At 44.1% G+C, this 27,732-nt stretch overlaps 1 protein-coding gene across 1 annotated transcript; it reads left to right on the top strand.

The window, feature by feature from the left end:
- Nucleotides 1-33: 33 nt before the first annotated feature.
- On the top strand, nt 34-27,732 carry LOC124287930 (glutamate receptor 2-like). The gene is made up of 11 exons (XM_046724421.1): nt 34-173; nt 1,601-1,765; nt 4,804-5,094; nt 5,953-6,146; nt 8,258-8,314; nt 9,047-9,298; nt 10,464-10,571; nt 11,295-11,426; nt 12,213-12,425; nt 25,138-25,943; nt 26,774-27,732. Exons 1-11 carry the CDS (start codon nt 47-49, stop codon nt 27,003-27,005), a joined length of 2,577 nt encoding a protein of 858 aa, XP_046580377.1. The 5' UTR covers nt 34-46; the 3' UTR covers nt 27,006-27,732.

Below are 27,732 nucleotides of genomic sequence, written 5' to 3'. Positions count from 1 at the left end.
TGTTTCCATCACTGAATGATACAGTTTCCTTTGATCTGAGAAAAAAATGGAATTTAAACGGATTTTGGAGGATTTGATTAGGGTACTTCTGATCGTTAGTGTGTGGTGTGTTCTACAGTCGGATGGACGATGCAAAAAGACAGCAAGCAAAAAGAAACTGCCGCTTACAATAGGTAAGTTTAAATATTAAGTTGTATATAACCTAATATATACATAATATGTCGGAATTCAGTAGGAACATTTTGAATTATAAATGATGCATGTCGTCATTTTATTTGTTCTGCTGGATATATATACTAGTAGTGTTCAAAATGATAATCAGAAATGATAAAAAAAAGGTTAATAATTCGAATCTTTTAAGAAACAAGGCCTTCAAGAAGTGTTCTTTGTCAATATAATAATAATGATGATGAGCTTTATAAAGCGCCGTATCCATCCACAAGGTGAATGCTCAAAACACAATATATTCCACTTGTTCTTATTTCTCCTGTAGATCCGTTAATTCCTTTATGGGAGCTTAAGAATCAAGTTAAACACTGAATTTCATTAAAGTAATCGTTTTCTGGATTTGCGTCCACAAAAGTGATAATATTCAGACGATCATTATGATAAGAATAAATTGAATATAGTAAGATTACAGTGATTACCATGTCTATTTTAGTCTATTTAAAACTGTTTTAAATGTGATTGTGGGTTGGGCGGAATGTGAAGGTTTGTTGGGCGGGAAAAGTTCTATTATAATATACTTTTGTTCTATTCTTTAAAATATAAATTCCGTCTACTTTAGGACAGGTGCGAATAGGGAAGAAGAAGTTTTGAATTGGAGATGACGTTCCCGATCTGAATATTTACCTCCACTGTCAGACTGACTTTTATCTTTTATTAAGTTGGCCCAATACTCACCTGTCCATTTTGCAATTGCCGTCGGAAATGTTCATGTATGCTCTTCAGCTCCTGATAACGATACTCTGCTAGCCTGCAGAGACTTCAAAGTATATCAAGTCTACTTTTCATTATCACTTGAAATGAAACTTAAAGTAAGAGGCGCCAGGTCCAGCTCCAACAGCATCCTATTCGTGAGACAGAACAACCATTCACATATGTTCCTCTCCAGACTCTTAGTGTATCCCTGTGAAATACAGAGTAGTTTATTGGGCAGTTCAAAGGTCATATTTTCCCGTATCCGTAATTCGTTACTACAACATACATTGTTCAAAAAAATTATAATCACCACTCGATTCCCAGTGACTTGGGTGTTCTTTAACTTATATTGAATAGGATAATAAGCCGGGCGATTTCACCTGGAACAGTAGTATGGATTAACGAGGTTTCGCCGGACATATTTACTTCTAACCTGTCGGGGGCGGTGGGGTAGCCTAGTGGTTAATGCGTTCGATCGTCACGCCGAAGACCCGGGTTCGATTGCCCACACGGGTACAACGTGTGAAGCCCATTCCGGTGTCCCCCCGCCGTGATATTGCTGGTGTATTGCTAAAAGCGTAAAACAAAACTCACTCCCGACTTAAATGTGCCATATTTACACCACTCCCCCTCCCTCCCGTGTTTGTTGCCGTCCCTGACGTCCCCCTGTCTGCTCCAGGTGTGCTGGAACAGGAGACTTCGGGCTACACCGTTAAGAACATGGAGTTCAGCGGAGAAGTCCATCAGTGTTTCCATGACCCCCACTTCGTGGTGCTCGGCGTCCAGAGAGACCTCCGTATTATCACAGATGGGTGGACAGATATCGAGGAGGGGATGAAGCAAGGTAATTTATTGAAAATAATCATCCTGACGTCATTGATGTGTCACAGATTGAAAATGTATCAGGTCACAACCACTAATATGATAATGAAATGTCATAAAATAATGTAATATATAATGAAATCAAAATTATCCTTTCATGTGAATGAACCCGTGATGATCCGGGTTAGAATTCAGCAGCCCATGCTTGTCGTAAGAGGCGACTAACGGGATCGGGTGGTCAGACTCGCTGATGTGGTTGACACATGTCATCGTATCTCAATTGCGTAGAGGGGCGGTGGGGTAGCCTAGTGGTTAAAGCGTTGGCTCGTCACGCCGAAGACCCGGGTTCGATTCCCCACATGGGCACAATGTGTTAAGCCCATTTCTGGTGTCCCCCGCCGTGATATTGCTGGAATATTGCTAAAAGCGGCGTAAAACTAAACTCAGTCAGTCAGTCAGTCAATTGCGTAGAATGATGCTCATGCTGTTGATCACTGGATTGCCTGGTCCAGACTCGATTATTGTGTTACCTACATGATGCTCGCATTTCAAAATAAAAATAATATATTCTACAGAAGAGTTACATTTCAATTGAAAGTTAATATGAAGTGAACCACATATATCAATGCTAAGATTGAAATATCTCTTCAAAGTTACTATGAAACCAACTGCATATGGCTCGCGTATAAATGTAAAGATGAAACCATCTACTTCAAAGTTAACGCATATGGCTCGTGTTTCAATGTAAAGATGAAAATAAGTATTTCAAAGAAAACACATTATGGCTCACGTTTCAATGTAAAGACGAAAATATCTACTTCAAATTTGATATGAAGTAAATTGTATATGGCTCGCGTTTAGATGTAAAAAATGAAAGTATCTACTTCAAAGCTAATATGAAGCCAACTACATATGGATCGCGTTTGAATGTAAAGATGGAAATATCTATTTCAAAGTTAATATGAAGTAAAGTACATGCCGCTCGCGTTTCAATATAAAGATGGGAATATCTGTTTCAATGTAAACACGTTATGGCTCACGTTTCAATGTAAAGATGGAAATATCTGTTTCAATGTAAAGATGAAGTAATATTCAGAAGGCTCACGCTTCAAGTTCTCTCTAAATCCAACGTCAAACTTATGGAAACATGCACACAATCGAGGGGATGCGGCCATAAAATCACACATTCACACAACCAGGTCAGTGAGCATCATTGAGCCACCCAATCCTGTTAGCTCCTTCAAGTACTGGCTGCTGAATACCAGTTATAACCGGTATCATCAATGGATACCTTTATTTGTGAAAATAATAGAAACAGTATTACATTATTTCCACATCCGTAATTTGATATCCGTGGACACAGCATGTGCGCTGTTTCAAACAAGACAGTTGTACCAAGAGGAGTGCAATTTGTTGTCATACAGTACCAGCTCTCTCATCAATTTTACCATGCACTTATTAACAGACACAACGTGGCCACGGGGATTGTGTTGCCACTGATACAATGAGGGGGTCGATACAAGGAGTATATCATTCACTCAGACACGTGCACACCACAGATTAGTGAATATTAATGACACGTGCAACCATGCATATATTTGATTTATGATATAAACCAAGTCACCGAGCCTGACCACCCGATCTAACAACAAGCATGGGCTGCTGAAGACCAATTCTAACCCAGATCTTCACGGTGATAATTATGTCAGTGATACTGGTGACATCTCATTCGTGACCAACTCGTGTTATTCCGGGACAAGCCGAATAGCCGGTTACGGAAAGGGGCGAGTGGTGACGAATGATCTCTGAAGTGATGGAGATTTAGTTGTTATAGTCCGTCTGCAGTGAAAACGTACCGATGAATGTCACTTTAAACAAACAAGTAAATCAAATAAAGTAAAATTAAGATTGCGAATCCTCATAATTTGACTTTGCCAAATGAACATTTAAATCTCAGAATTTTATTCAGCTTAGGGTAAAAGTTGTTTAACAAACAATCAGAGTTTCAAATCGCTACTATTGGTTTATATTACAAGGGGGTAAGCGCAGTAGTGGGAACAGTAAAACAAATGCACGTGCGGTTCGTGATGAGCGTTAACTTAGACCAACCCTACATGTTCTCGGCGTTTCATTTGTAATACAAACCAGTCATAGCGATTTGAAACTATGATCGTTTGTTAAACAACTTTTATCCTAATTTGAATAAAATTCTGAGATTTAAATGTTCATTTGGCAAGGTCAAATTATGAGGATTCGCAATCTTAATTTCACTTAATTTGATTTACTTTTTTATTTAAAATGAAATTCACCGGTACGTTTTCACTGCAAACAGACTATAGTTATTGATGGAAGTGAAAAAGACCTTCAGCCTGCTCGAGCAGATTGGACATCTGGCTTCCTGTATTCTGTTGCGACGGGAATAGTTTTCAACGCGACATTTTAAGACACTCTCTCAATCCACACTTTGACCCGTGAAGATCCGGGCTAGAATTGGTCTTCAGTAACCCATGCTTGTCGCTAGAGGCGACTAACGGGATCGGTTGGTCAGGCTCGCTGACTTGGTTGACACATGTAATCAGTTTCCAGTTGCATAGAATAATCCTCATGCCGTTGATCACTGGATTGTCTGGTCCAGACTCGATTATTTACAGACCGCCGGCGTTAAGCAACCAACCAACAAATCAATCTACACTATAAAATGATGTCATCGGTTGTCACGTATTTATGCCGCTTATGTATTTTCACTTTGTTGTGGCTTTGCACTTGGAGCTGAAATTCTTATTCATATGCATAAATTAACAGAAGAGCAGGAAGGGGGACACAGGAGGGATGCTTACTTCGTGCCAAAAAGGCTTCCTCCTAACGCAGATGTCATCAATGAGGAAGGCCAGCATAAATGTCTCAGTAAACTTCAAATGGAATTTGCTGACATTCTGACAAATTGTTTGTACATCTAAAGACTAATTGGTCACCATGTTTTGTAAAAAACATAACAATTTGATTCTCTTTGTCCATCTCGTAGCTTTCCACAAACACTTCAGCTCCATCTTAATATTTCAGCTTTAACAAAACAAGCTGGGGAGTCAACCACCTTCAACCTCATCATCGGTCCATTCTATACCAACCTGGCCATGATCCTGGAGAAAAACCACATCCCATATTTGGTCACCGACTACAAAGGTTTCAAAGACATCGACATGTCGCGCGTGCAGGACCGCACCGACTGGCGCACCCTGGTGGAGATCCGCCCTCCAGCCCAGGAGCAGAACATGGCGGTGGTCGACCTGTTCCAGATAGAGAAGTGGGAGAGTGCTGTCATGCTGATGCCGAAAAACGAGGCGGACAACCAAGGTCCGTGGAACATGGTTATTTGTCAGCAGGGGTGGTGGGATAGCGTAGCGGTCAAAGCGTTCCCTCGTTCAGCCGAAGACCCGGGTTCGATTGCCCACATGGGTGCAATGTGTGGACCCCATTTCTCGTGTCCCCCGTAGCGGCGGAAAGCTAAACTCACTCACTCACTAGTGTTCAGGATTACTGTTAGAAGTGAATAACACACTACACAACAGAAATTGTATGCTGCCTATTCAGTACATATGTTATTCATGACTTTTCATTTAATTTATTGCTTGCTAGATAATTTCACTTTTGATTTATACATTTTGGGGTTTTTTTTACCTGACATGTATGTTTGCCTACTCCAGTTTATTCAGTCAGTTTTAAAGGAAACATAGTGCAAATGCATCTTGACTGAACTTGGAAGGTGGGTTAAGTCAGGATTAAAGCATCCGTACGTCACACTGAAGACCCGGTTTCGATTCTCCACATGGGTACAATGTGTGAAGCCCATTGCTGGTGTCTCAAGCCGTGATATTGCTGGTGTATTGCTAAAAGCGTAAAACAAAACTCACTCCCGACTTAAATGTGCCATATTTACACCACTCCCCTCCCTCCCGTGTTTGTTGCCGTCCCTGACGTCCCCCTGTCTGCTCCAGGTGTGCTGGAACAGGAGACATCGGGCTACACCGTTAAGAACATGGAGTTCAGCGGAAAAGTTCGACACGGGTTCGATTCCCCACATGGGTACAATGTGTGAAGCCCAATGCTGGTGTCTCAAGCCGTGATATTGCTGGTGTATTGCTAAAAGTGTCCTTCAAACACACTCACTCATTCACTCTTAACTTAACTTCATTCATTCTCTCAATCCTTCAGAGTGTCAGGACCTGGCACAGCAGATGGTTGGACGAGGCATCTCTGTCATCCCCTACTCCATCGACCCCAAAGAACCAAGGAAGAAGATGATTAAGCAAGCCATGAGGAACTTCCAGCTCCTCAGCCAGAAGCAGGTGGTGATGTGTAGTCCCAGAGATGCCAAGGACGGACTGATAGAGCAGCTCCTTAAAGTGGTCAGTAATTCCGTGTCTCACCTAGAGGGCGTTGTATCTGAATTGCAATCGATATTGTTGATTAATGATGGGCTTGTTACTTGTCAAATTGTCATTTATCAAATATGTCATTCCAAAAAACAAATGTTATTAAGATCTTAAGTGCTTAACTCAAAATCCCATTTTTATTTTATTTAAAATATCCAAGTGATTAGGGATGGAGGTTGATTACATGGCATTTCTAAAGTATCTTTATTCATTTAAATTAAAGCAAATTCAACATCAAATATGTTCAAATAATTTTCTAAAATATTCCATCTCTCTGATTTCTCTTGAGGGTCTCGCGGCTTGTTAAAGGCTGGCTGCAGCAATATTCCGACAGCATCACGCAATATGCAAGAAATTCTTTTGACACATCGTACCCTTGTGGGGAATCGAACACAGGTTTTCGTGTTGACGAGAAAACGCTTTAATTTCTAGGCTCTCTTAGCGATATTCCAGACTTACCGTGAGAAACAACTAGGGGATCTTTCCTTTTAGAAGGGCTGCACATGTTGCTGATCTGCCTCGCCGCGGTGCTGGAACACAGTTATATGACTGGCCAGTGTGTAAACAAGTTAAATATACTTCATGTTACGTAAATATGTCTTTTAAAGTAAAAACAATTGGTCTCAATAATGTATCACTTCACACTACACGACACACACTACACATATAATACTTCACACTACACGACACACACTACACATTAAATACTACACACCATATATTACTCATTAGTTCCGACACACTACACACTGCATCCTATTTACTACACCCTTCACACTACACGACACACACTACACATTAAATACTACACACCATATAATACTCATTAGTTCCGACACACTACACACTACACACTGCATCCTATTTACTACACCCTTCACACTACACGACACACATCACACCATACCACACTATACCACACCACACCACACCACACCACACATCACAATACACCACACGGCACCACACCATACCACACCACATCACACCATACCACACTATACCACACCACACCACACAACACTACATCACAACTCAATACAACACACCATACCACACTATACCAACACCACCACACCACACTATACCACACACACCACATCTCATCACAACACAACACAATACCACACACACCACATCCACATCATACCACAACTACAATACCCACACTATACCACAACACAACACAATACACCATACGGCACCACACACCACACCACACCACACCACAACACAACACAACACAATACACCATACGGCACCACACTATACCACACACACACACACACCACACCACACTACACCACACACCACACCACACCATACCACACATACCACACCACACCACACCACACCACACACCACACCACACTATACCACACCACACCACACACCACACCACACACACCACACACCACACCACATCCACATCACACCACAACACAACACAATACACCACAAGGCACCACACCATACCACACTATACCAGACCACACCACACCACATCATCATCACACCACAACATAACACACCATACCACACCACACCATCACAACTCAATACCACACCATACCACACCACACCACACCACATCACAACACAATACACCACACCATACACACACCACACCACACCATACCACACTACACACCACACCACACAACACACACCACACCACACCACACCACACCATACCACACCACACTATACCACACCACACCACACCACACCACACCACACCACACCACACCACACCATACCACACACCACACCACACCACACCACACCACACCACACCACACCACACCACACCACACCCCTCAACCTATACACCTGCATATGGACCTGGCTTTATATCTCTGGTAAGTGTATGAACAATTCTTTCCGCAAACCGAGGTCCCTCTCACCGTTTCTTGGTTGCACAGCTGTCAATATCGATGACACGGTTTAAGGATTGACCGCTGTTTGCAACAACAAAAAAACAACTAACGCTTGTATAATAGTTTTACAATTTCTATGTAAGATGTAAGAAAAAACAGTCGGATAAAAGGACAAAGAAGCTTATCACAAGAACTTTATTTCAGGCCAAGCTTTACAACCTCTTAATGGACGTTGATCTGAATTTCATCTTCGTTGACTCGGTAAGTAAACAACCATGTGTAATCAATGGACTCATGTCCCACTTTGTCTCTGCTTTGAAATTTAGTAGAACAGAAAGATCTACGGAAGATGGCCCAAGGTCTGTCTCAGATATACTGTTAATGTCTGTCTCTGGCCATTGTTTAAGGATTGTCTCTGGACTATCTTTAAGGATTCAGGCCTATATCTCAGGACATAACCATTGACTGTCTAGTTTTAAGTTCTAGAAGGTTATCCCAGTAAGGTGCCAAGATTTCCTGGTGGGTCTCATCAACATGGTCACGTTCAATGGCATGGTCACGTTCAATGGCTAATACTTCGTGAAATACTATTCCTAGCAGAGTTGACCATTTCCATGTCTCGGTTTTCCTTCAATTTGTTCATATCTTTCTATCACCTGTTTAATCGTTAATAGAAGCGAAGTCAATTTAAAATTTTAAGTTATTTTAGTTTACAGTTCGGGTATTGGTGTAACCTCGACAGAGAACTACAATCTGTGAAATATTGATTCCAGAAAGTAATCTTAGTTTTAGATTCATCCTTAGATCTTGTACTGATTCCATGTCTGGTAGAATGTCTTGTAATGTGATTATTATGTATTGACTTTTCAATGCAAATAATTCCTGGGCAACTGCAAGACGCAATAAAGAGTTTAAAATTTGTTTTCGTTTGTGAAGAACACATTATATCTGTACTTCATTCGTTTAATAACATATGCCCGAATTTTACCACAGAGTTCAAACCTGGAACCACTAGCCGGAGCAGACCAGATGTACCGCCTACGCCTGTTCTCTGCGCGTTGCAAGCTGTATGCCTTCCGGTATTTCCTCCCCCCTGAGAAAGGAGACGTAAAAGGTGATGCCAACGTTGCGATCGCCAAGGATGCCGCCAGCGTCACCAAGGATGCCTTAGCTGACTACCTGAATAAGATCAGGGAACCTACCGATACAATCAAACGGAAGATACTTATGAAGGCGTTAAAGGGGGTTAGCGACCTTTTCGTTTGTATCACCTGTCAAGTTTTGACATAATTTTAATGGTCAGTCTGTTATATGGAAATGTTTAGAATCCAGTTGACGAATCTTCAGTAACCTATGTCCTTGTCGTAACCGTGGTAACTTCAGTAATCCATGCTTGTCGTAACAGTGAAGATAATGGTTAGAATTGGTCTTCAGTAACTCCATGCTTGTCGTAACCGTGTAAGATACGGATTTGAATTGGTCTCAGTAACCCATGCTTGTCGTAACCGTGAAGATACGGGTTAGAATTGGTCTTCAGTAACCCATGCTTGTCGTAACCGTGAAGATACGGGTTAGAATTGGTCTTCAGTAACCCATGCTTGTCGTAACCGTGAAGATACGGGTTAGAATTGGTCTTCAGTAACCCATGCTTGTCGTAACCGTGAAGATACGGGTTAGAATTGGTCTTCAGTAACCCATGCTTGTCGTAACCGTGAAGATACGGGTTAGAATTGGTCTTCAGTAACCCATGCTTGTCGTAACCGTGAAGATACGGGTTAGAATTGGTCTTCAGTAACCCATGCTTGTCGTAACCGTGAAGATACGGGTTAGAAATGGTCTTCAGTAACCCATGCTTGTCGTAACCGTGAAGATACGGGTTAGAATTGGTCTTCAGTAACCCATGCTTGTCGTAACCGTGAAGATACGGGTTAGAATTGGTCTTCAGTAACCCATGCTTGTCGTAAGAGGTGACTAACGGGATCGGGTGGTCAGGCTCGCTGACTTGGTTGACACATCGTATCCCAGTTGCGTAGATCGATACTCATGCTGTTGATCACTGGATTGTCTGGTCCAGACTCGATTATTTACAGACCGCCGCCATATAGCTGGAATATTACTAAGTGCGGCTTAAAACCAAACTCACTCACTCACTCACTTACAACAGTAATAAGAGAGAACTATATGCCACACTATGTTGACTTAAACATCATGCAGTGCGTTCCACAATAAAAAGAAGCAACTAAATCAAAATTTAATGTTAATTTGTTGAAACAGGAGAGGAAAGATACAGTTTGAGAGCATTCTTGTGACTATAAGCTGCAGATATGTTTTCAAAATATGCTTTGACCAACATCTCCATCCATCAACTGTTTAGCGTGTTGTGGTATTTTGTACCTTGTTCTATGTCCAGGTCCGACTTCATGGAGATACTGGCCTGATTCGCTTCATCGGGACAGGTCAGAGAGTGAACTACACGCTGTATCTGTACAACCACGGGGGAGAGGACATGTACAAGAAGGTGAGCATTTGATTATCAGTCGTTCATTTGACAGTCCGTTCGTTCGTTCGTTCGTTCTTTCGTGCGTTCATTCGTTTCTCTACCGACCCGTGAAGATCCGGGGTAGAATAGGTCTTCAGCAACCCATGTGCTTGCCATAAAAGGCGACTATGCTTGTCGTAAGAGGCGACTAACGGGATCGTGTGGTCAGGCTCGCTGACTTGGTTGACACATGTCATTGGTTCCCAATTGCGCAGATCAATGCTCATGCTGTTGATCACTGGATTGTCTGTTCCAGACTCGATTATTTACAGACCGCCGCCATATAGCTGGGATATTGCTGAGTGCGTCGTAAAACTAAACACACTCACTCACACTCGTTTCTCTACCGTTGGTTGGTTGGACATTTACGCGAGATGATATAACTTACCTTTCTAAATACATTTAATCGCCCCCCGGGTCGGTATAGAACAGATATTCCAGGCTTCTTGTACAGCCGAATGAGGATCGGATGGTCCCAATGTGTCATCGTAGTACCTGGCGTTAATCATTACTAATATGTCAAGCCTTACTTTTACATGCTTTACAGTCAATGACTTGTAAGAACCATCGATATATGTTTTCAATATTCATGCCTGGCCTTAAACGTTACCATTTAAACTGGACGTAAGTCTTTCCATAAAATGGCGTTCGCGGCTGACGCTCGCATTAAATATTTTCCATGATGTTTAACCTGGAACTTAGGTTGGAGTATGGATTCCGTCCGGCAACAGCGCCGAACAAAGGCTCAACATGACACAGGTTGACGACGAGAACGACGAGGATTCCACCCAATCTGGAATTTTCCCTGAGCTTGTCAAGGTGGTGGTTGTGGAGGTAAGTACATGCTGTATATATATGTTCGTGTGACACTGAAGCTGTAAGACGATTACTGCGCATGTCAAAGGTGATTAGTATCGAATGGAACTACTTCCGTAATCAATATGGTCAGGGTAAATGTATCGAGGATAAAGGTCTTAGCGAAAACTGCTCCAGGGAAATAAATGCCCCAGAGAAAGTAGTTCACTAATGCAGTTTCACTACATGGACAGATAGAGTGCGACACATACAGCGGTTGAGGGTATATTGCTTCGTCATTGCTAGTTTGAACGCCACCTTGACGGTGAAGTAGCCTGATGGTTAAAGCGTCCGCTCGTCACGCTGAAATCCGGGTTCGATTCTCCATGAGTACAATGTATGAAGCCCATTTGTGGTGTCCCAGCCGTGATACTGCTGGAATATTGCTAAAAGCGGCGTAAAACCATACTCACTCACTAAACAGCAGGTGTGTGTCACCTTAATGTTAGAGCAAAACATGGGTGGGCCTTTACCATTTTACTGAAACCGACGGGGTTTTTTGGTCGTGCCCAAAGGGACGCAACTCTGCACAGCTTATGTGTGAGGCCCGTTTCTGGTGTCCCCGCCGTGATATTGCTGGAATATTGCTAAAAGTAAAACAAAACTCACTCACTTATTCATGACAGCTAAGTCGGCTAACACATCTAGTATAAACAGCCTCACAGACACGCGCGCATGCACACACATATACGTGTATGCACATCGCTACCTGAGTGGAAAAAGAGCAACCTGTCCTCCAAATTGTTTCAACGTGTGTTCATGCAGGAGGAGCCCTTTGTGATGCTGAAGTCCCCAAACTCCTCCATGAACAACGAGGGGAACGACAGGTACGAAGGTTTCACCATCGATCTGCTGAAGGAACTGAAAAAGGACCTCAAGTTCAACTTTGAAATCTACGTCAGTCCTAAAAACGCTTACGGTGTGAAAAACATGACTTCAGGGATTTGGGACGGAATGGTTGGTGAGATCATTGCTAAGGTGAGACATTTGTGGAGATAGTTAGTTAAGACGGAGCATTAGTGAGATCATTGCTAAGGTGAGACATTTGTGGAGATAGTTAGTTAAGACGGAGCATTAGTGAGATCATTGCTAAGGTGAGACATTTGTGGAGATAGTTAGTTAAGACGGAGCATTAGTGAGATCACTGCTAAGGTGAGACATTTGTGGAGATAGTTAGTTAAGACGGAGCATTAGTGAGATCACTGCTAAGGTGAGACATTTGTGGAGATAGTTAGTTAAGACGGAGCATTAGTGAGATCATTGCTAAGGTGAGACATTTGTGGAGATAGTTAGTTTAAGACGGAGCATTAGTGAGATCACTGCTAAGGTGAGACATTTGTGGAGATAGTTAGTTAAGACGGAGCATTAGTGAGATCATTGCTAAGGTGAGACATTTGTGGAGATAGTTAGTTTAGACGGAGCATTAGTGAGATCATTGCTAAGGTGAGACATTTGTGGAGATAGTTAGTTAAGACGGAGCATTAGTGAGATCACTGCTAAGGTGAGACATTTGTGGAGATAGTTAGTTAAGACGGAGCATTAGTGAGATCACTGCTAAGGTGAGACATTTGTGGAGATAGTTAGTTAAGACGGAGCATTAGTGAGATCATTGCTAAGGTGAGACATTTGTGGAGATAGTTAGTTTAGACGGAGCATTAGTGAGATCACTGCTAAGGTGAGACATTTGTGGAGATAGTTAGTTAAGACGGAGCATTAGTCAGATCATTGCTAAGGTGAGACATTTGTGGAGATAGTTAGTTAAGACGGAGCATTAGTGAGATCATTGCTAAGGTGAGACATTTGTGGAGATAGTTAGTTAAGACGGAGCATTAGTGAGATCACTGCTAAGGTGAGACATTTGTGGAGATAGTTAGTTAAGACGGAGCATTAGTGAGATCATTGCTAAGGTGAGACATTTGTGGAGATAGTTAGTTTAGACGGAGCATTAATGAGATCACTGCTAAGGTGAGACATTTGTGGAGATAGTTAGTTAAGACGGAGCATTAGTGAGATCATTGCTAAGGTGAGACATTTGTGGAGATAGTTAGTTTAGACGGAGCATTAGTGAGATCATTGCTAAGGTGAGACATTTGTGGAGATAGTTAGTTAAGACGGAGCATTAGTGAGATCATTGCTAAGGTGAGACATTTGTGGAGATAGTTAGTTAAGACGGAGCATTAGTGAGATCATTGCTAAGGTGAGACATTTGTGGAGATAGTTAGTTAAGACGGAGCATTAGTGAGATCACTGCTAAGGTGAGACATTTGTGGAGATAGTTAGTTTAGACGGAGCATTAGTGAGATCACTGCTAAGGTGAGACATTTGTGGAGATAGTTAGTTTAGACGGAGCATTAGTGAGATCATTGCTAAGGTGAGACATTTGTGGAGATAGTTAGTTAAGACGGAGCATTAGTGAGATCACTGCTAAGGTGAGACATTTGTGGAGATAGTTAGTTTAGACGGAGCATTAGTGAGATCATTGCTAAGGTGAGACATTTGTGGAGATAGTTAGTTAAGACGGAGCATTAGTGAGATCACTGCTAAGGTGAGACATTTGTGGAGATAGTTAGTTTAGACGGAGCATTAGTGAGATCATTGCTAAGGTGAGACATTTGTGGAGATAGTTAGTTAAGACGGAGCATTAGTGAGATCATTGCTAAGGTGAGACATTTGTGGAGATAGTTAGTTAAGACGGAGCATTAGTGAGATCACTGCTAAGGTGAGACATTTGTGGAGATAGTTAGTTTAGACGGAGCATTAGTGAGATCACTGCTAAGGTGAGACATTTGTGGAGATAGTTAGTTAAGACGGAGCATTAGTGAGATCATTGCTAAGGTGAGACATTTGTGGAGATAGTTAGTTTAGACGGAGCATTAGTGAGATCACTGCTAAGGTGAGACATTTGTGGAGATAGTTAGTTAAGACGGAGCATTAGTGAGATCACTGCTAAGGTGAGACATTTGTGGAGATAGTTAGTTAAGACGGAGCATTAGTGAGATCATTGCTAAGGTGAGACATTTGTGGAGATAGTTAGTTTAGACGGAGCATTAGTGAGATCACTGCTAAGGTGAGACATTTGTGGAGATAGTTAGTTAAGACGGAGCATTAGTGAGATCATTGCTAAGGTGAGACATTTGTGGAGATAGTTAGTTAAGACGGAGCATTAGTGAGATCATTGCTAAGGTGAGACATTTGTGGAGATAGTTAGTTAAGACGGAGCATTAGTGAGATCATTGCTAAGGTGAGACATTTGTGGAGATAGTTAGTTTAGACGGAGCATTAGTGAGATCATTGCTAAGGTGAGACATTTGTGGAGATAGTTAGTTAAGACGGAGCATTAGTGAGATCATTGCTAAGGTGAGACATTTGTGGAGATAGTTAGTTAAGACGGAGCATTAGTGAGATCATGAAAGTGAGACATCACCGCTAAGGTGAGACATTTGTGGAGATAGTTAGTTAAGACGGAGCATTAGTGAGATCATTGCTAAGGTGAGACATTTGTGGAGATAGTTAGTTAGTTAAGACGGAGCATTAGTGAGATCATTGCTAAGGTGAGACATTTGTGGAGATAGTTAGTTAAGACGGAGCATTAGTGAGATCATTGCTAAGGTGAGACATTTGTGGAGATAGTTAGTTAAGACGGAGCATTAGTGAGATCACTGCTAAGGTGAGACATTTGTGGAGATAGTTAGTTAAGACGGAGCATTAGTGAGATCATTGCTAAGGTGAGACATTTGTGGAGATAGTTAGTTAAGACGGAGCATTAGTGAGATCACTGCTGCTAAGGTGAGACATTTGTGGAGATAGTTAGTTAAGACGGAGCATTAGTGAGATCACTTGCTAAGGTGAGACATTTGTGGAGATAGTTAGTTAAGACGGAGCATTAGTGAGATCATTGCTAAGGTGAGACATTTGTGGAGATAGTTAGTTAAGACGGAGCATTAGTGAGATCATTGCTAAGGTGAGACATTTGTGGAGATAGTTAGTTAAGACGGAGCATTAGTGAGATCATTGCTAAGGTGAGACATTTGTGGAGATAGTTAGTTAAGACGGAGCATTAGTGAGATCATTGCTAAGGTGAGACATTTGTTGAGATAGTTAGTTAAGACGGAGCATTAGTGAGATCACTGCTAAGGTGAGACATTTGTGGAGATAGTTAGTTAAGACGGAGCATTAGTGAGATCATTGCTAAGGTGAGACATTTGTGGAGATAGTTAGTTAAGACGGAGCATTAGTGAGATCATTGCTAAGGTGAGACATTTGTGGAGATAGTTAGTTAAGACGGAGCATTAGTGAGATCATTGCTAAGGTGAGACATTTGTGGAGATAGTTAGTTAAGACGGAGCATTAGTGAGATCACTGCTAAGGTGAGACATTTGTGGAGATAGTTAGTTAAGACGGAGCATTAGTGAGATCATTGCTAAGGTGAGACATTTGTGGAGATAGTTAGTTAAGACGGAGCATTAGTGAGATCACTGCTAAGGTGAGACATTTGTGGAGATAGTTAGTTAAGACGGAGCATTAGTGAGATCACTGCTAAGGTGAGACATTTGTGGAGATAGTTAGTTAAGACGGAGCATTAGTGAGATCATTGCTAAGGTGAGACATTTGTGGAGATAGTTAGTTAAGACGGAGCATCAGTGAGATCACTGCTAAGGTGAGACATTTGTGGAGATAGTTAGTTAAGACGGAGCATTAGTGAGATCACTGCTAAGGTGAAACATTTGTTGAGATTGTTTGTTAAGACGGAGCATTAGTGAAATCATTGCTAAGGTGAAACATTTGTGGAGATAGTTAGTTAAGACGGAACATTAGTGAGATCATTGCTAAGGTGAAACATTTGTTGAGATTGTTTGTTAAGACGGAGCATCAGTGAGATCATTGCTAAGGTGAAACATTTGTTGAGATTGTTTGTTAAGACGGAGCATCAGTGAGATCATTGCTAAGGTGAAACATTTGTTGAGATTGTTTGTTAAGACGGAGCATCAGTGAGATCATTGCTAAGGTGAAACATTTGTGGAGATTGTTAAGACGGAACATTAGTGAGATCACTGCTAAGGTGAGACATTTGTGGAGATAGTTAGTTAAGACGGAGCATTAGTGAAATCATTGCTAAGGTGAAACATTTGTTGAGATTGTTTGTTAAGACGGAGCATCAGTGAGATCATTGCTAAGGTGAAACATTTGTTGAGATTGTTTGTTAAGACGGAGCATCAGTGAGATCATTGCTAAGGTGAAACATTTGTGGAGATTGTTAAGACGGAACATTAGTGAGATCACTGCTAAGGTGAGACATTTGTGGAGATAGTTAGTTAAGACGGAGCATCAGTGAAATCATTGCTAAGGTGAGACATTTGTGGAGATAGTTAGTTAAGACGGAGCATTAGTGAGATCATTGCTAAGGTGAAACATTTGTGGAGATAGTTAGTTTAGACGGAGCATTAGTCAGATCATTGCTAAGGTGAAACATTTGTGGAGATTGTTAAGACTGAACATTAGTGAAATCATTGCTAAGGTGAGACATTTGTGGAGATAGTTAGTTTAGACGGAGCATTAGTGAAATCATTGCTAAGGTGAGACATTTGTGGAGATAGTTAGTTAAGACGGGGCATTAGTGAAATCATTGCTAAGGTGAGACATTTGTGGAGATAGTTAGTTAAGACGGGGCATTAGTGAAATCATTGCTAAGGTGAGACATTTGTGGAGATAGTTAGTTAAGACGGAGCATCAGTGAGATCATTGCTAAGGTGAAACATTTGTGGAGATAGTTAGTTAAGACGGAGCATTAGTGAGATCATTGCTAAGGTGAGACATTTGTGGAGATAGTTAGTTAAGACGGAGCATTAGTGAGATCATTGCTAAGGTGAGACATTTGTGGAGATAGTTAGTTAAGACGGAGCATCAGTGAAATCATTGCTAAGGTGAGACATTTGTGGAGATAGTTAAGACGGAGCATTAGTGAGATCATTGCTAAGGTGAGACATTTGTGGAGATAGTTAGTTAAGACGGAGCATTAGTGAGATCACTGCTAAGGTGAGACATTTGTTGAGATAGTAAGTTAAGACGGAGCATTAGTGAGATCATTGCTAAGGTGAGACATTTGTGGAGAAATTTTAGTTAAGGCTAAGCATTAGTGGGATCATTGCTGTGATGAGATTTCTCAGCAATGAATTATTAGCATCATTATTATTGTATCAGTATAACCAGATGAAGTAGAAATGATAACAGTAATTTGGTAATTAATGGGATAGATTAATCCTTGGGTGAATTATTAGTGGGATAACTGTTAAGGGGGAGACATCGGACGAGATTATTGCATAGATGAGAGTAGTAGGGGGAATGATAAGAAAAACCGGTATAGGTACACCTTGCTCAGAAGCTTCCATACGGGCTAATTCTTCTACCAGCCTAGTAAAAATGAGTGTTTGCCCAAATCCTTCGACAAGACCACTTTTCGGCTGCTCCCAATGCAGTGCACTCCCAGTTAGAGCTATGTGGGTGCATGGATATAGAAATATGCCAGGAACCAAGCTCTCGCGCGAAGCCTATACCGAGATCCGATCGGGTCGTTTGTCCCTTCGGGAAGCGAAGAGGAAGTACCACATATCGCAAGCTCGATACACGAATCCGAGGTGGTATAGACAAGCCCCAGACAGCGACAACTCCTGACATATCCGAAGACTTGAGGCCCTGCTGCAGAAGTGTAAGCCCCCATGCTTGCTTTCGACCGAGAGAAACAAATCCTGGAGCAATCGGGACACACCTTCTACTGAACGCTACGAGATCCCACGCCAGTTTCTCGAACTCTACTTGCTGTGCTTTCGCCCACTAGTAGAAGCCGGCAAAATAGTCGATTTCGTCCTACATCTTCCCACCCAACCAATTTCGACCCTCGGCGAGGCAAACTCGAATCATTCTCACCGGCGACTGCTATCCGGCCCCAAGGACAGACACAACCGATGCACCGACTGCCTTGCCACTCTATCGGAACTGCCTGCTCTCTTCGGACCCGACTACTCTACATGCAAGTGCGGGGCCATCCGACCACTAGCGTCGACAGCAAGAAATGCGTTCTCTGGGAAAAGCGATAGACTACACACCCCAGGAGCGACTGCCACTTTCGAGGTTCCAGAAGAGATCGTGGCCGACAGCTGTTTCATAATATAGAGAACCTGCAATGCGACAGCGCCTGCTTTTTCTGGAGCATACGATACGCACTCCCTCGCCAGCAAATTGGTGGACCGTTGTCCGTGCAAGGAGAAAGAGTCTTGCATCTTCCGGCAGCTATCGGGAAAGCAGAGGTACCACAGGGACGGGGCAATATTTGGCATACCCCATTGCCCAACTATGGCGGACCCAAGGATATGGAAGTAGCACCCCCTCCGTGCAGCGAACACCGAAAAGCCGCGAACGTCCCAGAAGGAGTCTACTTGTGCAAAAAGTTTGCTGTAGCGAGATCTGAAAGGGAAGAACCGGCTGTTGTTGCTACTTTCGATCCCCGACTGGGGAAACGATTCCAGTCTACAGCTACAAGATCACGACAAAGCGATTCGGGCCGGGTGGAATAGAACGCCCTGACGGTTGAGTGCGGGAACCGTTTCTGTGCATGCTTCGGCAAAATCTGCTACTCGCCTATATCGAAAAAAGAAAGACGATAGAAGTAAGTGCTGCTTCCAGACCTTGGGCGAGAATAGGTTCTATGGGTCCTACACCACAGGGCTAGGGAGAGTAGGCCCTCCGGCCTTCGCCTAGTATTTTGCAGATGCAGTTGCGGGCTGGGGGTTGCAAAGGACGAATGGAGTCGCGTACACTTGTCTAGGCCCGTTTTCATTATTCCAACTGCTTTTCGTGGAATTCGTGGTACGGAAAGTATACCCTACTACAATACTTTTTTTCCCCCAAAACACACTCTACTCCATATGGAAGGGATCCCCACGTTTGGTCTTGGGTGTTTCTACCTTCTCTGTCGGTGTGTGGAGGGGGTGCACGAAGGGGGAAACTGGTTTGCTGTGCTTCCAGGTCTTGTAGACGACCTTCCAGAGAAAAACAGCGGCTAGCGAAAGGTAGGTCCACCTTTGGGCTGTTTCTAGCATCTGCCGCACCTTCTGGATATCCAGACGGGTCTCTTCTTGCTCCTCCTCAACGTTTTCTATTTCCTCTTCCTCGTCGTCCTTGTCCAGCATCGACAAGATGTCGACCAACAAATTCGTGGTTTGCTCCACACGAGCCGGCAACGCATTTGTGGTTTGCTCCACACGAGCCGACATCGCCGCTGTTTGCTCCACACGAGCCTCTAGCCTCCCCAAGCGGTCGTAGAAGTCCTGGACGGTGGGCGCAGTCGGCGGTTCTGCAGCAGGCAATACGCTCTCGCTGGGGGGCAATAGGCTGCTGGTAGACGTTGCGCTAGCGGCAGCAGGCAATACGTCTGTGCTGGGGGCCAACGCTTCCTCTCCAGTGGTGCCTGCTCTCTTCGGACCCGACTACTCTACATGCAAGTGCGGGGCCATCGACCACTGCGTCGACAGCAAGAAATGCGTTCTCTGGGAAAAGAAAGCGATAGACTACACACCCCAGGAGCGACTGCCACTCGAGGTTCCAGAAGAGATCGTGGCCGACAGCTGTTTCGCGAATATAGAGAACCTGTACGACAACGCCTGCTTTTTCTGGAGCATACGATACGCACTCCTCGCCAGCAAATTGGTGGACCGTTGTCCGTGCAAGGAGAAAGAGTCTTGCATCTTCCGGCAGCTATCGGGGAAAGCAGAGGTACCACAGGGACGGGGCAATATTTGGCATACCCCATTGCCCAACTATGGCGGACCCAAGGATATGGAAGTAGCACCCCCTCCGTGCAGCGAACACCGAAAAGCATGAGCGTCCCAGAAGGAGTCTACTTGTGCAAAAAGTTTGCTGTAGCGAGATACGAAGGGAAGAACCGGCTGTTGTTGCTACTTTCGATCCCCGACTGGGGAAACGATTCCAGTCTACAGCTACAAGATACACAAACGATTCGGGCCGCCCGGTGGAATAGAACGCCCTACGGTTGATGCGGGGAACCGTTTCTGTGCATGCTCGGCAAAATCTGCTACTCGCCTATATCGGAAAAGAAAGACGATAGAGAAGTAGAATTGCTGCTTCCAGACCTTGGGCGAGAATAGGTTCTATGGGTCCTACACCACAGGGCTAGGGAGAGTAGGCCCTCCGGCAGCTCGCCTAGTATTTTTGCAGATGCAGTTGCGGGCTGGGGGTTGCAAAGGACGAATGGAGTCGTACACTTGTCTAGGCCCGTTTTCGTATTCCAACTGCTTTTCGTGGAATTCGTGGTACGGAAAGTATACCCTACTACAATACTTTTTTTCCCCCAAAACACACTCTACTCCATATGGAAGGGATCCCCACGTTTGGTCTTGGGTGTTTCTACCTTCTCTGTCGGTGTGTGGAGGGGGTGCACGAAGAAACTGGTTTGCTGTGCTTCCAGGTCTTGTAGACGACCTTCCAGAGAAAAACAGCGGCTAGCGAAAGGTAGGTCCACCTTTGGGCTGTTTCTAGCATCTGCCGCACCTTCTGGATATCCAGACGGGTCTCTTCTTGCTCCTCCTCGACGTTTTCTATTTCCTCTTCCTCGTCGTCCTTGTCCAGCATCGACAAGATGTCGACCAACAAATTCGTGGTTTGCTCCACACGAGCCGGCAACGCATTTGTGGTTTTGCTCCACACACCGACATCGCCGCTGCGCTGTTTGCTCCACACGAGCCTCTAGCCTCCCCAAGCGGTCATAGAAGTCCTGGGCGGGTGGAGCGCCAGTCGGCGGTTCTGCAGCAGGCAATACCTGCTGGGGGCAATAGGCTGCTGGTAGACGTTGCGCTAAGCGGCAGCAGAGCAATACGCCTGTGCTGGGGCCAACGTTTCCTCTCCAGTGGTGCCGCTAGATCGGTTCCGTGGCTGTGCTAGCGGGCAATACCATCAGCGCTGGTCGGAGGCTCTACAGCAGGCTCTGCGCCATATGTCGTAAGTCTTGTGGACCCAATACCGAAGCGCTTTTTGACCTCGCTTGCTGGGAGCACCCCTCGAAGGGAGCGTATTTCTTGGATCTTTTCCGAAGACAGATCTCTTCTTGGTGGCATGGTTGTTGTTTTTTCCTGGGAATATATATACCCATACTTCCTACTTGTCTATATGGGAATCCCAATCCTCTCCCAGGAATCCCAATCCTCTCCCAGGAATCCCAATCCTCCCCAGGAATCCCAATCCTCTCCCAGGAAACTCCTAGCAATGCTTAGCAAATGCTTAGCAAATACTTAGCAATGCTTAGCAATGCTTGGCAATGCTTAGCAAATACTTAGCAATGCTTAGCAATGCATAGCAAATGCTTGGTAAAACAACCAAACCTCTAGGTTCTGTCTAGTGTGCCCAGTTTGTCTAGTGTACCCAGTTTGTCTAGTGTGCCCTAGTTTCCCATATAGACAATATTTTGCGAATGTAGATATATTGCCCAACCAAATGCCTCCAAAAAGACAACTATTGCAAGCCCAAGTGGAGGAGATTCGCAAGCTGCGTGGAAAGGCCCCAGCACAAGAAACTAGACAACGATTCGGCATCGGTTCCAATCGACTACGCAAAATATGGAATACGGCCACGGAACCGTCTAGCGGCACCACTGGAGAGGAAGCGTTGGCCCCCAGCACAGACGCATTGCCTGCTGCCGCTAGCGCAACGTCTACCAGCAGCCTATTGCCCCCCAGCGAGAGCGTATTGCCTGCTGCAGAACCGCCGACTGCGCCTACCGTCCAGGACTTCTACGACCGCTTGGGGAGGCTAGAGGCTCGATGTGGAGCAAACAGCGGCGATGTCGAAACTCGTGTGGAGCAAACCACAAATAAGCGTTGCCGCTCGTGTGGAGCAAACCACGAATTTGTTGGTCGACATCTTGTCGATGCTGGACAAGGACGACGAGGAAGAGGAAATAGAAAACGTCGAGGAGGAGCAAGAAGAGACCCGTCTGGATATCCAGAAGGTGCGGCAGATGCTAGAAACAGCCCAAAGGTGGACCTACCTTTGGCTAGCCAGCTGTTTTTTTCTCTGGAAGGTCGTCTACAAGACCTGGAAGCACAGCAAACCAGTTTCCCCTTACCGTGCACCCTCCACACACCGACAGAGAAGGTAGAAACACCCAAGACCAAACGTGGGGATCCCTTCCATATGGAGTAGAGTGTGTTTTGGGGGAAAAAAAGTATTGTAGTAGGGTATACTTTCCGTACCACGAATTCCACGAAAAGCAGTTGGAATACGAAAACGGGCCTAGACAAGTGTACGACTCCATTCGTCCTTTGCAACCCCCAGCCCGCAACTGCATCTGCAAAAATACTAGGCGAGCTGCCGGAGGGCCTACTCTCCCTAGCCCTGTGGTGTAGGACCCATAGAACCTATTCTCGCCCAAGGTCTGGAAGCAGCAATTCTACTTCTCTATCGTCTTTCTTTTCCGATATAGGCGAGTAGCAGATTTTGCCGAGCATGCACAGAAACGGTTCCCGCACCAACCGTAGGCGTTCTATTCCACCGGCGGCCCGAATCGTTTGTCGTATCTTGTAGCTGTAGACTGGAATCGTTTCCCCAGTCGGGGGATCGAGTAGCAACAACAGCCGGTTCTTCCCTTAAGTATCTCGCTACAGCAAACTTTTTGCACAAGTAGACTCCTTCTGGGGCGTTCGCGGCTTTCGGTGTTCACTGCGGAGGGGTGCTACTTCCATATCCTTGGGTCGCCATAGTTGGGCAATGGGGTATGCCAAATATTGCCCCGTCCCTGTGGTACCTCTGCTTTCCCGATAGCTGCCGGAAGATGCAAGACTCTTTCTCCTTGCACGGACAACGGTCCACCAATTTGCTGGCGAGGAGTGCGTGTCGTATGCTCCAGAAAAAGCAGGCGTTGTCGTACAGGTTCTCTATATTCGCGAAACAGCTGTCGGCCACGATCTCTTCTGGAACCTCGAGTGGCAGTCGCTCCTGGGGTGTGTAGTCTATCGCTTTTTCCCAGAGAACGATTTCTTGCTGTCGACGCGGTGGTCGATGGCCCCGCGACTTGCATGTAGAGTAGTCGGGTCCGAAGAGAGCAGGCAGTTCGATAGAGTGGCAAGGCAGTCGGTGCATCGGTTGTGTCTGTCCTTGGGGCCCGGATAGCAGTCGTCGGTGAGAATGATTCGGAGTTTGCCCGCCGAGGGTCGAAATTGGTTGGGTGGGAAGATGTAGACGAAATCGACTATTTTGCCGGCTTCTACTAGTGGGCGAAAGCACAGCAAGTAGAGTTCGAGAAACTGGCGTGGGATCTCGTAGCGTTCGTAGAAGGTGTGTCCCGATTGCTCCAGGATTTGTTTCTCTCGGTCGGAAAGCAACATGGGGCGACACTTCTGCAGCAGGGCCTCGAAGTCTTCGGATATGTCAGGAGTTGTCGCTGTCTGGGGCTTGTCTATACCACCTCGGATTCGCGTGTATCGAGCTTGCGATATGTGGTACTTCCTCTTCGCTTCCCGAAGGGACAAACGACCCGATCGGATCTCGGTATAGGCTTCGCGCGAGAGCTTGGTTCCTGGCATATTTCTATATCCATGCACCCACATAGCTCTAACTGGGAGTGCACTGCATTGGGAGCAGCCGAAAAGTGGTCTTGTCGAAGGATTTGGGCAAACACTCATTTTTACTAGGCTGGTAGAAGAATTAACCCGTATGGAAGCTTCTGAGCAAGGTGTACCTATACCGGTTTTTCTTATCATTCCCCCTACTACTGATGAGTAATTGGTGAGATCCTGTCTACTGTCTAGCGGGATCTTGTATGAGATCAGTCCTGGGATGAATTATCAGTGAGATCAATTCTGAGGTGAATACTGGTTAGACTGCGGGGATAAATCATTGGCGAGATCAACGCCCAAGTAAAACAGTAAGATCATTTTGGGGATAAATCATTGGCGAGATCAACGCCCAAGTAAAACAGTAAGATCATTTTGGGGATAAATCATTGGCGAGATCAACGCCCAAGTAAAACAGTAAGATCATTTTGGGGATAAATCATTGGCGAGATAAACGCCCAAGTAAACAGATCACTGCGGGGATAAATCATTGGTAACATCAACGCCCAAGTAAAACAGTGAGATCATTTTGGGGATATCTTTGTGGTGAGAACAAAGCGCAGGTAAAACAAATCATTGTGGGGACCAATTATTGTTGAAATCAATGCCCAGGTAAAATCTTGTTGAGATCGTTACAGGGATGACTTCTCATTTCCTTACCCGGAAGAAACCGCATTTTTGGTAGCCCTACCAGTATATTTGTACTTACAGTTTACCTTACTGAAACATGTCAAGCGAGAATTCTATAGTCAAAAGAACATCCGCAGCACGTAAATACGATTATGATTATCATATACAATTGGTATATTATACACTATCAGTAAAATAGAACCATGTAGCTAGAAAATATCTCTTTTCTAATTATTTGGATGAGTGTGTGAGTGAGTGAGTGAGGAGGCATTAGCCACAGTTCATCAATAGCGGGGAAACGTGAAATGGAAGACACAGACAGCATCCATTTGGTGAATTGAACTCGGGTCTTTGGCGTAACGAGCGAAAACTTTAACCATTAGGACAGTCCACATCCCCTTTGTTTGTCCTATCATTAATGTGTAAACCTAATCTTTTTTCAGAATGCTACCCTTGCTATGGGTGCCATATCCATCACCTCCCAAAGAGAGACCGACATCGACTTCTCTCAAGGCATCATCAGTACCGGCATAAACATCCTCATATACAAACCCCAGGAAGAATACAACATCTTCCAGTTCCTCTTCCCCTTTTCTCTCTACCTCTGGCTGGCCATCATCGGGGCATCCATCTTTGTCTCCTTTGTCCTGTTCCTCCTTGACTACACGAACCCAGAACGGAAGTTCACTGCCAAAGAGACTCTATGGTATGCTGTAGGAACGCTTCTCAAGCGAGGAACAGACTTCTCTCCTAAGCCAGTATCTCAGCGTATCCTGTCTGCGGGTTTCACCTTCTTCGTCCTCATCACCGTCTCCAGTTACACCGCCAACATGGCAGCCTTCCTCACAACAAAAAGCCTGGAGAAAACCATCAGCTCCTTCGAAGACCTCACCGAGAGTGAGCAACCAATATGTACTGTGGACAAATCAGCGACCATGAAGTTCTTCGAGAAGGGACACAGCCTTACCTACAAGCGGATCTGGGACGTGATTGTAGCTGGGGATGGACTAGTTCCTAACGCGTCAGCTGGCCGGGAAAGAGTGATGGATAAAAAGTGTGCATTTATTTTTGACTTCTTGATAAACGAGTATTCTGAGTATAAAAAATGTTGTACGAAGGCTGTGGCTGTTCCTATCCTGATGCAGGAACATGGTATTGGCATGGCGCAAGGAGCTCCCTTCAAAACCAAGCTGAACATAGCTCTTCTCAATTTGAAGGAACGTGGACAGATCAACCAACTGAAAAAGAAGTAAGTATATGTCCTCATTTTAATTTTCCCCTCCTTACTTAGATACAGTTAGCCCAGTTGTTTAAGATGTAGCAATATACCCTCCAAGGAGAGTCACTTCCAAATGCATGTGTCCGGTGATCAAGACCTCGACTCTCAGTCCTGATGGTCAACGTCCAGGACATGTGTCCCTATGCCTTTACCCCACCGTAAGCCGATATACCCTTCTGAATTAGTGTTAAAAAACAAGTTAAACCTTACAATCAGTTTTTGTAGGTACGCAATTGTTTCGTTCTTCTGTAATTTCTATGCAACAATTGTGATTCTTGAATTGGTAAATATTAAGTTAACTGTGTCCTGTAGAAGTTTATTCTTTATAAATGTGGTTTTCACACCTTCACTTCCGAATTGCTTAAATACAGATGCACTCTCGAAAACAAATCACCTGATCAAAAAATAATGTAACTTGAAAAGAATGGATCGACGATTGTGTGCGACTTTTACCCACAGTAGGTCAATTGCCTTTGTATGTTGAATCAATAATCACATTAAACACCAGATATAGAATGTCCCTATTCTCCTAGATAAGGGGTGGTGGTAGTAGCCGTATGGTGAAAGCGTTCGATCGTCACGCAGTAGACCCGGGTTCGATTCCCCGAATGCGTACAATATCTGAAGATTCTTTGCATTCTGGGTGCACAGTTGGTGGTCCACGTGTCTGGCCTAACAGTATATGTCTCTTTTTGTTGAAAAGTTTCAACATTCCTGAATTGGTAACTGTGCCCATGTTTGTAAATTTCAACTTCAGGAACATGGGTGATGGGTAAATATACGTACTCTGTGTGTTCCAGGTGGTGGGACGACAAGCGGCAGTGCAACGTTGCCAGCGACCGCGCCAACCGTGCCCAGTTTGGACTCACTGAAACCGCAGGAGTGTTCATCCTTGCGCTTTTTGGACTCGTCTTCTCTGTGGCATTCTTCCTTTTCAAGAAATTCTATTTGAGACGAAAAATGAAGAAGCAGGCCCTGAAAGCCGAGAAGGAAAAGGAATTACTCTGCAAGGGGTCGCCATCATCCGTGTGACCTTCACCTTGACGCACACTGTTCTTGCTCTCACCAAAGACTGTCTTCATCCCAGTCATAACCCGCTTACGTTTGATTATATAAATTATAATTTTGAGTCATCTCTCCATCACATCGTCAAGCAACAACCGCCCTATTAGTAATTAAAATGCAAATGTTGCGTACCTTGTAGATATTGTGGTAAAGATCATTGTAAAATCTTTAAACTGCTCCAAAGTGGGGGTAGGTTGACCTCCAAACCAATTCTTGCTTCAGGAGAGATATTCGATGTCCTTTGGCTTGTCAAAAAATCCTTGTCTTGATTAGTACCTAACACGCAGAGGCTCACGGTGGTAAACTGTTACCCCAGGCCACTGACACTTCGTATTATCAATGGAATATTGTTCATATCGGAGCTAAACCCAACCCAAGAGAGACCATATGTAATCATGATGAAAACATTTCGTGTGTATACCTGTATGAAGCCTACATTTGTAAAAAAAACATATTTGTCTATGTTTTTCATAATTGCTATTTTAGTCTTTCTTTCAAAACAACTTTGTGAACATTTAAGAAAGAAATTCTTAGTTTTGTGTGTTCTGTTCAATTTGTATTACAATATACTGTAGCATTTTCCAGATATACGATATCCCAGTTTACGTGTGATACATATTCTTGATAAGATTGTCAAACTTCAGTATAAGTGGTTTAAATACAAATTCATAAATAAAAGCAAAATTTCTCTTTG

The sequence above is a fragment of the Haliotis rubra genome, unplaced genomic scaffold (genome assembly GCF_003918875.1).
Source record: "Haliotis rubra isolate DU_JTF1 unplaced genomic scaffold, ASM391887v1 Scf409, whole genome shotgun sequence".
Taxonomy (NCBI): Eukaryota; Metazoa; Mollusca; class Gastropoda; order Lepetellida; family Haliotidae; genus Haliotis; species Haliotis rubra.
The sequence above is the reverse complement of the archived record's forward strand: the minus strand, read 5'-3'. Positions and strand labels throughout refer to the sequence as shown.